This window comes from Python bivittatus, unplaced genomic scaffold (assembly GCF_059951505.1).
Source record: "Python bivittatus isolate LINGU-HERP-01145 unplaced genomic scaffold, Pbiv_v1 ctg000340_np1212, whole genome shotgun sequence".
Taxonomy (NCBI): Eukaryota; Metazoa; Chordata; class Lepidosauria; order Squamata; family Pythonidae; genus Python; species Python bivittatus.
The window spans coordinates 7,725,784-7,741,647 of NW_028277056.1; the positions used below are offsets into that span (position 1 = coordinate 7,725,784).

The following is a 15,864-nucleotide window of genomic DNA, read 5'->3' on the forward strand; positions in this document are numbered from 1 at the left end:
TCGCTGCCGGAGAGGGCGGGGGGAGGCGAGACGGAAAGGCAGCGATTGGTTTCGACTTGAGGCAAAGCGTTAAGCCTTCCCTTCCCCCACTTCCCCGCCGTTCACGGAGCTGGGTCGTGGTTGCCACGGCAGGTGGAAACGACGAAACGCTACGATTGGCTAGAGATGGGAGGGAGTGGGCGGGGCTGGGGAACGGTTGAGTTGAGGCGGGGAAAAAGGGGCGGGGATCTGAGCGGCGCCCCTGATTGGCGCGTGGGAGAAAGAAGGTGCTGTTGTCACTTCCGTCGTGAACCTCGGGAGCACTTCTGGAAGAGAAGGGGCTTCTGCGGTAAGGTATGTTACTTTTGTTAGGGGAGGCGGGGGATGATGGGTGCATAGTCCTCTCATTTTCCTCACTTTATATTCTCCTCGATCAATTTGTTTATTCGCCCCTATTGGACTAGGGCTGGGAAGACCCGGGCTGAAGTTCATCCTCAGCCATGGAAGCTCCCTGGCCGACGTTGGGCCAGTCCCTTTCAGCCCGGCCTACCTCACAGGGTTGTTGTAGGACAACTAAGAGGAGGGAATACTATGCAGGCTGCCTTGATCCCTTGTATAAAAGGTGGGGTATAAATTCACACCACCCCCTGTTCTAGGGCCTTTCAGGCTGCTGCAGGGTGGACTATGCTTTCCATCATCCCCAGCCAGTACTTTAGTTATAGGGGTTGGAGCCTTTCTCATAACTAAAGGCCACACTGTCTTGGGAGTAGCTGTGTGGAATCCCGTGTGACAGGCAGAAATCCAACTGATGCAGATCCCCATTTCTAGAGGGAACCTGAATGAGGGTTGCTTTCAGGAAGAGCAAGATAGATTTCCAAGGAGAAGACTGCAGGCACTGAAACACTGCTGTCCCTTTCTTCTCTTCTAGCAGATGGATTTAAACTGGATTTCCTCAACTTGATGTTCTTCAGCCATGCTGGAGTCAACTTCCCTCACCCCCATTTTATAGGGAGAAAGGGGGTAGAACACATTTTCTTCCACCTGACAATCTCTGGTGAGCTATCGGTTCATTTGGGTCTTTTTCCCGGAACCCCTACCCCTGGGTTTGACATGTTAGACATCATTGCCCAGGCAGAATGGATGCGGCACCCTGTGACAGGGTCCAAAATGTGTGAGGCTAGACTGGATAGTTGAAAGGCATATTGTTGCCAAGAAAATGATAAATGCAAGCCCCCAGCAGCCAAGCCCAACATTGGCTGCCAGTCTGCTTCCGTGTTCAGTTCAAGGTGCTGGTTTTGACCTTTAAAGCCCTACATGGCATGGGACCAGGTTAATGTAATTAAATGTCACTTACATAAAAAAGACCTATTTCTTAACACGTGTTTAAAAAAATACAAAGAATAAAACAACAAAAATGCCTGGAAATAGAAAAACCTTATTTTGATGCTAAAAAGTTAGGAAACTGCAGGGATGTGCTGGAACTTTTGTGGAGGTTTTGTTGCTGACATGGACTGGAATGGGGTTATTTTATTTCAAGTAGAAGTATTTTCAGTGTTTCATTCTGTTTTAGCTGCTGTGATTATAAGTTTTCTAGTTTACTACAGTTGAGGTGTTATCATTTATTCTATCTGAGCCAGAATATCCCTACTGTTATTGGCTTAGGGTGGATGGTAACTGATCTGGGTAAATTTTCAGGGTGAAGCAGTAGGCATTTAAGGAACAAGTGGCAGAGAGGGAGGCTTTGTTGATTTAACTTGAAGAAAAACAGATAGGAGAGTGAGGAAATAGCTGCGAAGCATCATTTAATTCAACATGGACTGGTACTTTTGCTGGCATAATAGTGACTGGTGGTAAATATGCCTACCTCTGAGACAACCCCTATAGCCATTTTATTTTTGATTATTATTATTATTATTATTATTACCAATATTATTTAGCTTCATTGTTGGTTCATTGTAGTGGCGTAATGGTTTTAGTGAGTAGCAGATCTTCTTTTGCATCAGCTTCAGTAGCTCTTCCTATGATGCAGGAACCAAGAATAGATTCTGCTTTCTGCTGAGGTGCTGGACATGGCTCATAGGGCAGACAGGGTAGCATACCCCATTGAGAACCGGCTCTCAGGATAGCCAAATCTCAGCTGCAGCTTTATGGTCGCAAACAGTGAACTGAACGTGTGAGTGGGCAGTTTGATGGTATTAACTGCATGGCCCACAAGCTGCATTTAATTGCAGAGGGGTTGATGTGGGAACCATACCGTGCCAGGTAACGCTGAGGTTGCCGCTGATGCTATTACACACAAGTGCTTTAAGAGTGCTGGTTTATTCCACTGGAGTATGACTGGGACAGTGCCAGGTTGAGTTCCACATACTCTTAACACCTGTATGTCCCCACCTGGTGGAACTACACCTACCTGCTGTTCATGGCTGCATGACAAGTCAAGACATTCAGCTGTGTCTCTCTCCAGCTTCCAGGAATGGAGACGCATAGCTGAGGCAGTTTATGCACTTGAGCCATTCCTCTGCATGATGAATTTTTTAAATGCTAAGCCAGGTTGTCCCCATGTTTTTTTGTCTTAGGAAAGGCCTTCTGTTAACTCCTAGGATAGAAGAGCTTTGGTGGCTTTACTTCCCATTGGGGTCTGCAGTGACTGAAGCTCTTGAGTTCCAAGCAAGCATTTGCATCCTTTTTTGACACAGGGGAAGTAGGGGTGATTGTCAGTGCTGACCTCTTCCCAATGGAGAAAGCTCTTGGTTGCAGAATTAGGCCAAATGGAGCACAGAAGACTGGGCTGCAGCCAGGAGAAGAAGGTGGTCCATCCAGCAGATACTTCTCTAACAGTGGTCAGGGACCCAATTTTAGCACAAGATTTGCCAGGCAGGCCAGCTTCAACTTGGGCAGCATATGTGGTGCATCACCAGGGAGAAGAGGTATTTTCTGATGGCTTGGCCAGCAGTGCAGAACTCTGTTATGCATTATCCGAGTCAGAGAAATGGAAAGGGACAGACCTACTCCAGCTTTGAGCAACTGATGCCAAGGTTGGCCAGGCTTATGGATTCTTGTCCAGTGTATCTGTGGCTCACCAACCAGCTTCTAAAGTGATGGTATTCTCCATAAAGTGATCAAATCTCCCTGATTTGATGGAGCAATTCATCTTCCTTAAAGTGAATGTTCCCAGACCTGCCCTTGGAGGGAACTGAGGGCTAGCCTCTTATGTTACTCTCCAGACCACAGTCAGTGACTCATTCACTGGGACAAGGACTACTGGGCTTGTATCATCTTAGAGCTGCATACCAGGAGAGAGGCATATGGCTTATTGGCTGCCCCTTGCAACCACTGGGTGAGGCTCACAGTGTCAAACCAAACCCTCCATCTGGTTTGGTCTCCATCTGCACTATGTAAGTTGATAAGATTCATCCACCACCCTTCCCATGTCTCCCTATCCTCCCTTAATCACGCCATCATGGCCCACCTACCTCACGCACAAGCAGTATTGCTGGGCCCCAGTTGCTGAGCTACATGGGTCAAATGAGGTATATATGGCTCTGAGACTGGATGCACTCATAGCTCAAACATAAAGGTACACTCTGGCCATAGCAGACCACATTGGCCAGACAGAATGAAAAGAGGACTGTTCTTTCCCACTCATCATGCCATTGCCTGGAAAGTAAGCCTCTGGTTGCTTTTCTTTAAAAAAAATTTCTAAGGATTCATGTAGGGAAGCTGGAATGGGGTGGGGGTGGGGGCAAATTAATGTATGCAGGCTTCAGAAGAAGAGCAGGTAGAATGCTGGAGGTTAACATCACGCTGAGTTTGAACATGCACTCCGTTTTACGCACAAGTGATGTATATGCAAAAGTATTAGTACTTGTTGGTTTGCTGCCTAGGTATGTGCATGTGGGTGCATGCTCTTGATTCCTGATGAGTTTAAAAGTAGCTTTATATGCATATGAGTACGTTCAATTTCAAAGGCACCATGAAAGCCCCACAGTCAACAGGACAAGGAGCGTGCACAGGTGTGTAGCAAGTTTTTGTTTGTATGATTTTATTTACTCACTGTTTTTAGGTAGACTAGAAGTTCTTTCATACCCACTATTTGGAATTACTGTTAGGCCATGTCAGTTTTTTGAACTATACGTTGAATGTTAATTTCTTGGTCAGTTGAAAAGTTCTTTCCATGTCTTTAATGAAGACTAGAGTGAATGGGAGATTTTAATCTACACTACATAGTAAGATGTGCAATTAGACAACATTGTATGCCTCCAAGACACTTGTGAAAACTTGCCTCTTTTTTTAGACATGCGATAAACGTGCAAATTCACCCAATGAGCTACCCTCAACAGATAGACATTTGATGTAATGTGTTTCTAGATTAAGAAACATTTCCATTGTAGAATTGCACACAATCAAGGTTATCTAACACTGAAACTGTGTTCTCTTTCGATAGATACTTGTGAAAGCACATGAATGGCCGACGCTTCCTGGTTGCCTCTGTCATTTCTATCCAGAACTGCAGTTTTGTGTATCCATCATGTCCCAGTTGCTTTTCCAAGCTGTCCCTGCAATTCAGAAGGTATGCTCTGTCTGGAGAATTATTAAACAATGAAAACTCTCAATAACTTTGACCAGATGTAAAGGATTGTGGTATAGAACAACCATCACCAAATTAGTGCCTTTTGGGTTTGAACTGCTTTGAAGATCTACGTTGAACTTCCGAACCTGCGTTCTTTTGGCAGCGTCTGCTTATAATTTTATGATCCATATCTAAGTTCACTTTAAATGGGGTGCAACTTCACTATCAGGATATTATCGCAACCTGTGGTTCTCGGGCATGGGATCAATTCAGACAATCATGTTAGGGTTAACTACTGTTGTCTGAAAGCTAGCATTGCTCAGTGTCTCAGAGCTTAGCCAAGCAAAGTATTCCTTTATGTGCTACAGAACTATTCCCAGTCTAGGTATAACTTTTCCAATGAGAAATTCGTTCATTCTTATTTTGTCTGTCCACCTGATAGCTCACAAGTGGCAGTAATAGAGACCATTCTTCATTATATACTATGTATAAAGTAAAACATTAATAGCAGTTCTTTCTCCTTGTCTGCTGCAGTATGTGAATTAAAAGTTTTCAGGTGAGACAATGACTGGATTCGCACTTGCTAAATCATGTATTTCCTGAACCTAGCCATTGCCTGCAAATTGTGATGTATGGCTAAGCGTGTTGTGAACCCAGCTAATTAGCCCTGATTAAGCCAACAGTGGCTTTGGGCAATAGCTTATCCCCTAAAAGGATTTGCGATGCCAGTAATGCAGCATAAAGTAATTAAACTGCACCTTTGCACAGATGGTAATGCAAAAGCCATTGTAGGCAACTGTGTGAATTAAAAATCAAACTGATTTTAATTCTGAGTTTGTTGTAACCAAATTCAAGAAAAGAGAGTCATTCTTGCTGTTCAGCTTCTGATTTTCCTTCATTCTGTGCATTAGATTTTTAAACTGCTTCAATATTATAACTCTCGGCAATGTAGAAAGATGAAACTTTTTGATAGATAACTGTACGAATGAATAATTTTATTTGTGTTACAGCTCAATCCAAACAGACTGGGCAGGGTGTGAGAGGCAAAAGAAAACAGGACGCTTAAAAATTGTCTATAGTGTAAACCTCATACATCATAGGTGTCATTCAATCAAACTAGCCAAAGGCCCACTGAAACAATGAGACTTTTGATGTGAGCCTGCAACGATTAATCCCTTCTGTCTTCCCTTTGTCAGATACAATTGCCAGAAGTGTGGTTGTTCGGGCGACACCAAAGAAGCAAACTACAGATATCGACTTTTGCTGGAAGTAGCTGACACACGTGATATTTTTGAGGTCACAGTATTTGGAAGCTGCTTAGATACCTATTTTGGAGTTACAGCAAAGGGCCTGCAAAGGTAAAGAAAGGAATTACTTTTCTGAGAAGTATGACCTGCCTCCCCCCATCTACTTGTGGGATTTAATTATATCTTTCAGAACAGTTGCTGTTCAGTTCGCTGCTTGGATACCAAGCTGGTGTATATTAATAATGGCAATTAAATTTGCAGAGCTATAAAATTTGTGGCAAGGCCAGTATATTAAATGGGGAAAAGTTCTGGACTTGGGTCTGAAAATTCTGAGTTCACATTTTCTTGAATTCATTATTAACCTTGGGAAAATTATTCCTCAACTTTGTCTTCTGTTTACAAGAATATGGGAATATGTTCATTAACACCAATTCTCTGTATTAAAAGAAAAAATAACTATTGGATTCTTATGCAAAACATTTAAATCTTGTACTGAATATAAGTAACATGCAGGTAACTATATTTTTTTTCCCCCTCAGCATAAGATTGCCTAATTTATTTAAAATATTTTGCAGATTTGGTAATTCCTGCTGCAGAGAAAGTTGAGCAAGTGTTGAGCGAGGAATAAAGGATTTTAAGAATGTTGCCAGAAACCAGGAAATGTTCTGTTCATATCTTGCTGCTTCTGTGCTTATAAACAATAGCAAATTTGATTTAAAAAAAAAAAGAAGGCATCTGGATACATCTGATTAAGTGATCTGTAGCTCATGAAAGCTTATGCCCCTTAATAAAATTTATTAGTTGGAAAAGGTGCTACCAGACTCCTGATTTTTGGCTGCCGTAGACTGACGTTTTTACACAGTCTACAAATTTGGTTGTTTTATTATTACGGTGCCTTTGAGTCAGTGTTGACACTTGGTGACTGCCTGGACGAGTCCCTGCAGTTTTCTTGGCAAGGTTTTTCAGAAGTGGTTTGCCATTGCCTCTTTCCTGGGGCTGAGAGAAGGTGACTGGCCCAAGGTGACCCAGCTGGCTTTGGGCCCAAGGGGGAAGTAGAACTCACAGTCTCCCCGTTTCTAGCATGGTGCCTTAACCACTAAACCAAACTGGCTATTGGTCAATTAGCACACAAATTATAAGGGTTAAAAACTTAATAAAAGAAAGATTCTTAAGAACCAAGATCTAATCACAATAATAATCTGACCTGGTTTTGCTGGTTTAGTCCTGTAAAATATTCTTGGAATCAAAGAACCCCACAGAAATTTTCTAAATGAGGAATTTATTTGCTGAAAATATTTTACAGATATATGAACTGGAATTCCTCTTAGAATATAAATTAATCTGGGAATAATGTTCGTTTTGAGAGTGTTCACCTTTCCCCAAAGGGTGAGATTTAATTACTCCCCATCTATCAATATCTGAAGAAACCTCTTTCTATATTTTATTCATGTTACATGTTACTCATTGAGTTATATATTTTGGTATACACATATCTAAATACTTAATGGATTCAGTACAAATACGGAATTGATATTCCTTAAATGGATGGGTAACCAAATTTTCACCTATTGGCATCACTTCTAATTTGGACCAGCTAATAGAGCACGCTGCTATTTTACTAAAGGCATCTGTCATTTGCATCAACACTAGAACAGTAATGTGAGGCTTAGAAATAAAAGAATATTGTGTGCAAATGAAATCAATTTGTGCTCAGCTGAGTTATGTACTACTCCGTAAATCTCCCTATATTGTCTAATAGCACAAGCTGTGGGTTCCACACAGATATTAAAAAGCAAGGGTGAAAGTGGACATCCTTGCTTAGTTCTTCTAAATAGTGGGAAAGTAGCAGAAAACATGCCATTAACCTTTACTTTAGATGTGGGCAATGTTGAGCCATTTTATGCATTCCAAAGGAAATCCGAACCTGTTTAGTACAGCAGACATGTACTGTTTATATATTTTGTTTATATATTTTGTCAAAGGCTTTTTCAGCATCTAATGATAAAATTGCAAAAAAAAAAAAAAAAAAACCAGAGGGAACCACGTTGGGAAGGCTGCTCCAGTGTAATTAACAACAAGATTTCCATGATTGTAGCCAAGGGTTAGAGATACCAATGGTTTTCTGGAAGAATCTGATGTATGCAGAACCACTTGAAAAAAATATCAGCACACTGTTAAACCATCTGGAAGGATTTATGTGCAGATAAATGATTATCACTAAAAGAGGAATTGGATGGGAAGGAAGAAATCTGTTGCTGTGACTATTCATTGTGTGTCTAGAAATCCTGAATTCGCCTTGGGCTGTAGCTCCTGGATTTTTAAAGGGCTTGTGGGAGATGTCCACAAGCAATGTGAAACATTTAATCGAAAGGCAAGTCTGTTTGCTTCCCTTTTGGAGTGTAAAAAAAAAAAAATGCTGCCAGAGTCATATTAAATTAAAAATTAAATCGTTCTCCATCAAGGTACATCGAAGAACTGAACCGGGAAGCAGGAGAGGCAGAAAATGATACAGTGCTTGGTGTACTGTTTCATGCAGTTGAAACTTGCTTTGTTGGGAAGAAGTTTGTCTTCAGAATTAAGGTAACCATTGTAATTGGAATGAATCTTTTAGAAAACATGTAACTTAGGCATGGCATATAATTTGCTTTGTTGGGCAAGCCTCTGTGCATGCATGATCAGACTTCTGGTTTAAACTGAGCATCATTGTAATTGCCAGTTGACAGCCTGAAATAACAGTTTCAGTAACTGGAACGTTGATCCTATCTTGACCAAGGTACACGCTCTTATGTTTATATGTTGTATCTCAAGCTGTGCAGAACTGTAGTTCCCATGCATAAATGCTAAATGCTATAAACCCTATCCAGGAGTCAGCAACACAACATTTGTGGGCACCTGGACATCCATGTTCTTCGAAATAGCACCTGTGACTCCTCAAATTAAGTACAATTTTTTAAAAAAGAAAAGCGTGGAATTTCATACCAACATCAAATTTTCAGTCAATTTCATGAGACTTCAGCATATTTGCATAGGGGTAAGGTCACTGAGATCTTGTGAAACTTATATAGTAGTTCTTGTTTAGTGACTGCCTCATTTAGCAACTGTTCGCACTTAAAACAGTGATGAAAAATAACTTTGCAACCAATCCTCACATTTATGACCTTTGCAGGTCTATAAAGCAAAGGAAAGTTGAAATCAGATCATAAGCACAGTCACGGTTTCACTTAGTGACCTCTTCGCTTAACAACTGAGTTGCCAGTCCCAATTGTGGTTGCTAAACAAGGACTACCTGCATAACCTGCAAGATTTTGGGTTCTTGTTGATCCAAAGAGATACTGGGCTATTGTGCAGTGAATCTCAGGGTTCGAAAAGGTTGGTAGCATGATCCAAACCATACTCCAGCCTCATTTAAATGCTATCCTCTAATTATACGGGTAGGGAGTTCCAGAAAGGCAAATAGGTGCGTTGGCAAAGAAGCTTCTCACCATAAATTCAGGGTCTGCTTCAGGAAGGATAGAACTCTCCGTTTGTTTCCACTGGAAGGCAAAGAAAAGTTTTGCTGGCTTAATTACAAGGCTCCCATATTTTGAGAGAAGAGATGTATTTGCTGCTGCCATAAATCACGATACGAAAGAGCAATGGTGCATCTCAGATTTGGACTGTCTTCTTCTGCCCTCCCACCTGACAAGGAAGAATTCAGAAACTTGTTTTATCACGTTGTCCACATTAGCCAATTTCAAACCATAATTACTGAAGCTGGTGGTTTAAACTAGCCATAGGCAACGTTAACCACAGTTCTAGGTCCAGACTAGGAGGGGCCTGCATTTAATCAAAAAACAAAGGCTTCTCTTCCTGTTTGTCCTAAACTATCTTGCTGCTCATTTGTGCTTGCTTTTGATACGCCCAATTAGAGATTGTCAATCTTTCAGCAAATGGGACCCACGTTAGATATTTTTGGGAGAATAAAGTCCACAGTATGGGTGTCCATGATGCAAAATCCATGTCGCTCACATGAGCAGGGTCAGATCTATATTTTTGTGTGTTCTTGACTCAAAATAGCAAGAAGCCATTCCAATGATTTTTTTAATAATTATATTTAAAAGGGAATGAGGGCTACATGTGGTTCTGAGGCCTCAGGGAGTTCCCCCCTGTTGTAAGTTTTGATATAATGCAGGTTTTTCTCCATCTAGTTCCCTCTAGAAGTTTAGGGAATACAACTTCAGAGTTCCTAAACAGCATGCTGGTGTTTGCTAGATACCAGTGGTAACCTCCTAACCTTAAAAAAAAAAAAAAGACCTTCCAGATTGCCTGTGTGGCAGAGAACGGGCATGTTTGCCCACACTTGATTTCATGACAGGTAGCCCTCATTTAGCGACCACAGTTGGGACCGGCAACTCAGTCATTAAGTGAAGTGGTCGCTAAGTGAAACCACAACTGTGCTTATGATCTGACTTCAACTTTCCTTTGCATTACAGACCTGCGAAGGTCATAAATGCAAGGATTGGTTGCAAAGTTACTTTTTCATCATCATTGTGACTGTGAACGGTGGCTAAACAAGGCATTTGCTAAACAAGGACTACCTGTATATAATCGGGGTTTATGTCAGATTTAAGGGAACCGACTGGGGGTGGCTTCTTAGCTTCTTTAACAGTTAAACTTTATGACTGTACGCCATCTGGTTTTCCAGCTGCATTTCAGAGAAAAAGAGTCTAAATCATTTTGCTTGAGGACTTTCAAGGTGGGATGTGCAGCCGGCTACCAAAAATGGTGCTTTGAATAGAGGGCTAGTCCGTCGCAAACTGCTTCTTCTGGGTGAATGCTGTGCAGCCTCCTGTATCCAATTCCACGTATCATCAAGTTTATGTTATCAGTGGTGCTGTTAAACCATTTCCCGGTGTTATCCTCCAGTCAGGCAGAGTTCTAAGGGGATACACAAAAGTCAAGGAACCACAACAAAAAAGTCTCCTTTAAGCTTTGTAACATTTGTGCAGAGATGTGTGTTTCATTTTCAATCTGTCTCTGAAGTCTAGCAGGTGGAATCTTGCTGCTGGTGGTTAGTTCCCGTTTGCCTGCATATCCCGAGTTCAGGCATCTGTGCCTGGTGCCTCGCCTGTGAGGATTTCTACTCATGATAGAAACTTACACAAAATTACCAGTTTCAGACCTTGGAGATCCAGGGAGGGGAAGAAACAAAAGCGATCTTCTCTAAGCCAGCATCCTCCAGATAGAGTTCCCATAGGCTTCAGTTGCAGGCAAGCTGGCAACTCTGTGAGTTACAGCTTACCCCATCTGGAGGGTATCAGTTTAACTGAGATGGCCAGCCTGCATTTCAGCGATACCACTTCCTATTGGAATTACCCCTGGATCTGAATCACATCCTTTAGTTTGGCTACAGTGAAGGAAATCAGGACTAGGGTTCATTACTCTTTCCCTTCCCTTCGAAGAGAGATCCTCAGTTTATATGTGTAATGTAGGCAGGGAGGGCATTTATTTTGTTATTGTTTGCTGCCCAGAGTCCATCAGAATTGGGGCAGAGTATCAACATTATTGAAGAAACAAATAAACCTTTTTGCCATACCAACTGCATACAAAACAGAACCTAGTTGTGGATAGGTCTGCTAGCCTGGATAATTTGAAAGACCTGTCTACATTCTAAGGTGGTGAAGAAGCCCCCAGTGATCAATTGTATGGGGGAGAATGTTCTTGGATAACTGCATCTTGTTAGATAAGTACTCAACTAATACTTGGTAGAAAACACTGGCGTGATTAGTCTAGAATTAGCAGTACAGTATTGGGGTAATATTGATTTGACATTTCAAATCTGTGTATTTAGAATTTGTCTTCCTTTATGGCCCTCTTGTTTGTTTGACTCTGGTTACAACCCCATATATCCAGCCAAACTGCTAACTAATGCTCAGGCGAACAGATGCACGTTAATTCCTTCTTCAAGAATAGAATCCTTCTTTCATTTGCTCGGAAGCACGTTAAATTGTAATAAACACAAACCGATATGGGTACAGATATTTATCTAACACGTCTGGTAGGGGCCAGATTGGGGAAGCTTGGTTTAAAATAATCCATTCTCTGTATATGGGTCAGATAAAATTATTGGTGGGTGGGGACACAAAAGAGACATAGCTGATAGAACAAATTTTGTTTCTTTGCAGGGTTGTGACAAGCCAAATGTGGTTAGCTTATTGCAAAAAGGCTGCCAAATTGACCGAAACACCAAATCTCTCATCGCCTGTGAAATGTTCGTACCACCACACCCTGGGCTTGTGGGCTACACCGTTATCCACTATATTGAGCAGCAGCGATGTTTTCGTTTTAAGTACAGCCCTAGGGGTTTATGGCCTCCTGATCATGTCATGGCATTTGATCATCCAAGTAGGGAATTAAAGAACCTGCATGTCTCTAATGGTTTGGATGTGGTTCAATCAGGTCATATAAATTTCTCAAGCTTCTGGCCTTGCTCATTTGGACTAACTTGGTCATCTACTTCATCAGAAACTACAGAACATTCAGTAGCTTTAGTGTCATGTGAGACTACCTCTGATAAGCAAAAATGCAAAGATGGATCTATTACTTCACGTAGCCAATTGGTTTACAATCTCAAGGACCGAAACTTGACACTGAATAAGGGATATGTACATGAAGATAAGAAGCCTCATTTGTATTCTTTTCCACAAAGTACCACCACAAAGAATGAACTGGGAAGGAGATCTTCCATAAAAAGAAAAGATGGCAATGTACTAGAAAGCCCCTTAGCATTAGAACAGAAAGATTCTTCTGGCAAAATTGACATCCAATCCAGCTATGGGCTAGGAAATCCATGGAACCCTTTGCCCCACAAAAGACATAAGGGACACCTTGCTTCTTCATCTTCTCCTTATGCTACAGTAGATGCAGCCTCTCAAGAAGTCTCATCTGAAAGCTTAAATGAATTTCTTGCCAGACTTGAAAATAACAGTGCCACTACTGATCTACAAAATATTCAAGAACAGCATTCCTCCTCAGGCGTCTGTGAAAAATCAGGTGAAGATAAAGAGAATGAGCTGCTCCCAGAAGAACAAGACTATTCTTTTAGAGGAAATGATGTCTGCTGTTTCCCACTGGTTGGTTCCAACTGCCCCAAGGCTAGTTTTGATGCTTCAGCAGATCTCTTTGACATTAGTGCCAGAGGGTCAACAAAAGCCACTCTAGCAATGTTACATTTGCCCCAAATAGTCTCACCAGGGGCAGGTGAACTGACCCCAAACTGTATAGCATCAGAATTCATGCCAAATAAAGTAAATGCTAGCTGGAATAGTTCTCATTATGGGTTATCCTTCCATGATGCACTGGATGTTTCTGCCCCCAAAACAAGTACTCCAGTTGCTGGATCAGTATTCAAGTCAGAATGCAGCCTTGTAGGTACCCTGGACTTCATGCCTGATTCCCACTCCATTCCCCTTGCCAGGCCTTGTCATCAAGGCAGCCTCTCTGCAGGGAAAGAAGCCATTCTAAGCGAATTGCCACTGAATAAATTGCCTTGGGACAATGCCAAGTGCAAAAGGTCTAGGCTCCCCTTTAAAAACTCTTTAGTAAAACAGCTTGTCAGCAAGTTCCCACCATCTGCAAGGTCAAGCAATGCAGACGCTGGCACAGTCAATCCATGTGGACCTCAGCAGTTATTTATGAATCGCATCTTGGCCAAAGAGCTGCTGCCTGAAGATGATGGCAAAGGATGGGTTCCTTCATCGGAGAAATTCCAAGTGCAGGATGAAAACGTGTGGAGAAGGAAGAGGAGGGAAAGTCGAGTCAGGCATAATAGCGATCGCCAAGTGACAGAGAATTCTCCTCTTTCTGAAAGCCAAGGAAGATCCTTGATTCCAAGAAATCTTTCCAGATTAGCAAAGGTAGGATCCCTTCCGAAAAGGCAGCAGCCAGCAGAAGCTAACGTTGGGGGCCAGCCCATTTATCAACAGAGAACGATGCTTGGCCAGCTACTCACTGAATCACCTGCCCTACCACCTTTCGTGGGCATCAGCAAGTCAAGCCTGCTTCCCACACAATCTCCCGTGCCTAATATTGCAGACTGCTCTTCTGAACTCTTTTCAGGTTATGAACAGCTGCCCAGCATGGAGGCCACTACATCAAAGCCATCCTCATGAAGGCACTTTTCATTTTGGTCACAGCCGTGCCTTTAGCACAATTTCAGTCATTGTAAATTTGGGTGGAGGGCAGCAAAAGCTTGTGTTTTTAAAAATTCCGTAGCCAGGCTGCTCATATTCGTTTGATCACTTTAAGGAATGGATTGTATCTAATTAAGTATTAAGGGACTCTTTCCTAGAAAATAAACACTGTTTTGTCATCTTTGATGTTTTGTCTTCCTTTTTATATGGCCACCTTGAATCTTTCTGGTTTGGCAGCCGTATATGTCTAATAAATAACATAAGTACTGGTGTTCAGGCTACTTATATGTCCACCATTCATAGAGAATTTGGGGTGACCACTCACCAGCTAGCTACTGCTAAGCAGAGTTCATTCTGGGGACCAAATGCAAGAGCAGTCACCGCTGTCACCTTCGTTTATAATTGGTGTTAAAATGCATTTAATCCTAACGCAGTTTGCACCTGCTCCAGAATCTCACATTTTTTGCATACTTAAGTTCTTTTGGCTTAAAAGCCCTTGATACAGGGGCACCAACACATTTTTTTACACTGTGTTCATAGCTAGTATATGCATAGATCGATGAGGCTGGTTGAAATGATTTATTGTAGAAGAGAATATCTGTAGCTCAGGGTTGAACTGTGGAGTCCTTGGGGTTCTCTGAGCTTGGTTTTTTGCTTGCAGACGTTTCATTACCCAACTAGGTAACATCTTCAATGCTGAGAGCTCAGAGAACCCCAAGGACTCCACGTGATTTATTTTGCTTGATTTTTTAAAATGTATTTACAGTTGGCTGCTCTGAGTGTTTTGTATGGAAATGAAATTGTACATTTAAGCCAAGGCCTACCCCTGATCTCTGCAGGAATCCAAATGAAAGTACCTGCAGCAGAGAACAGGCCAGCCTTTGTTTCAATTCCTCTGGTGAGGGAGAGTCCACCGACTATTTGGGTAATAGGTTCTCCTGATGAATTGCTCTTGTTAGGGAAGTTTCTTTTCCCAACATTCATCCAGAGCCTGCCTTCCTGAAATTTAAATCCATTCTTCCGTGTCCTGCACTCTGGAAACAGACCTTCATCTCCATGATCGCCTTTTGGATAGCACTAACTTCTCTCCTTCAAACTGTTCTTCTTAAGGCTAAATCTTCCCAGTCCCTTTCATGTCTAACCCCCCAATGCTCATGTTGCTCTTGAACATGTCTCATTTTTCTGAATGCTTTTTCAAACATGGTATCCAGTATTGGGGTCTGATCCCTGTCAAATAAGGGAAACAATTACTTTGCATTATTGGAAATGATACTTCTATTGATTGTTTTGTCTCTCTTCATCACACGATGACTCACTCTGTTTGTGGTTACTGGGTGCTCAAAGGCCATTTTCACAAAGATGGTTACTAAGGAAGTTAACCCTAGGCCAATGCTTTTGTTTTTATTTCCTAAATGGAGAGCTTTGCATGTGTTATTCAGGCTGTTTCTCTAATCTGTGAAGATCATTTGGAACTCTGGCTTCTGTATTATTAATTATCCCACTCAGTGTTGTGTTATTCTTAAATTCGATAAACATTCTTTACCTCTCCATTCAACTTAATAAAAAATATATATTGAGTAGTACAGGGCTTACTGTGCTACTGAATCTTGTGGCATCCCATTTGACAAGGCAAGTTATGCCTCTTAATTTTTAACATTTGTCCAAAATGTGCAGCAGTTATTTAAGAAGATTCCTCACTCTTCTGTAACCCATGGAATGCTTCCTGGGTTTATTACAGAGCACTATGTGCTTCTTGAGGTCCAACTCTAATTATGTGCCATCAAGTAGGTGTCATCTCCTCGCAATCATAGCTAGACCTTCTCCAGGATGATCTTTCCTCAGCCTGGCTCTTCTGATCTTCCAACAGAGCATCTATTGCTACTGTAATCGAAGTTTC

At 41.8% G+C, this 15,864-nt stretch overlaps 1 protein-coding gene across 5 annotated transcripts; it reads left to right on the forward strand.

Moving 5' to 3' along the window:
* Window positions 1-229: 229 nt before the first annotated feature.
* DDIAS (DNA damage induced apoptosis suppressor) lies at window positions 230-14,151 on the forward strand. 5 transcript variants are annotated; one of them, XM_007443845.4, is made up of 6 exons: window positions 230-333; window positions 908-1,033; window positions 4,424-4,549; window positions 5,746-5,907; window positions 8,259-8,376; window positions 11,961-14,151. In XM_007443845.4, exons 3-6 carry the CDS (start codon window positions 4,440-4,442, stop codon window positions 13,944-13,946), a joined length of 2,376 nt encoding a protein of 791 aa, XP_007443907.1. In that variant the 5' UTR covers window positions 230-333; window positions 908-1,033; window positions 4,424-4,439; the 3' UTR covers window positions 13,947-14,151. The 5 variants fall into 5 exon arrangements, with proteins under 5 accessions (XP_007443907.1, XP_007443908.1, XP_025032452.1 ...); XM_025176684.2 differs by having other exon boundaries at window positions 265-328; XM_025176685.2 differs by having other exon boundaries at window positions 314-333; window positions 911-1,033.
* The last annotated feature ends 1,713 nt before the right edge of the window (window positions 14,152-15,864 follow it).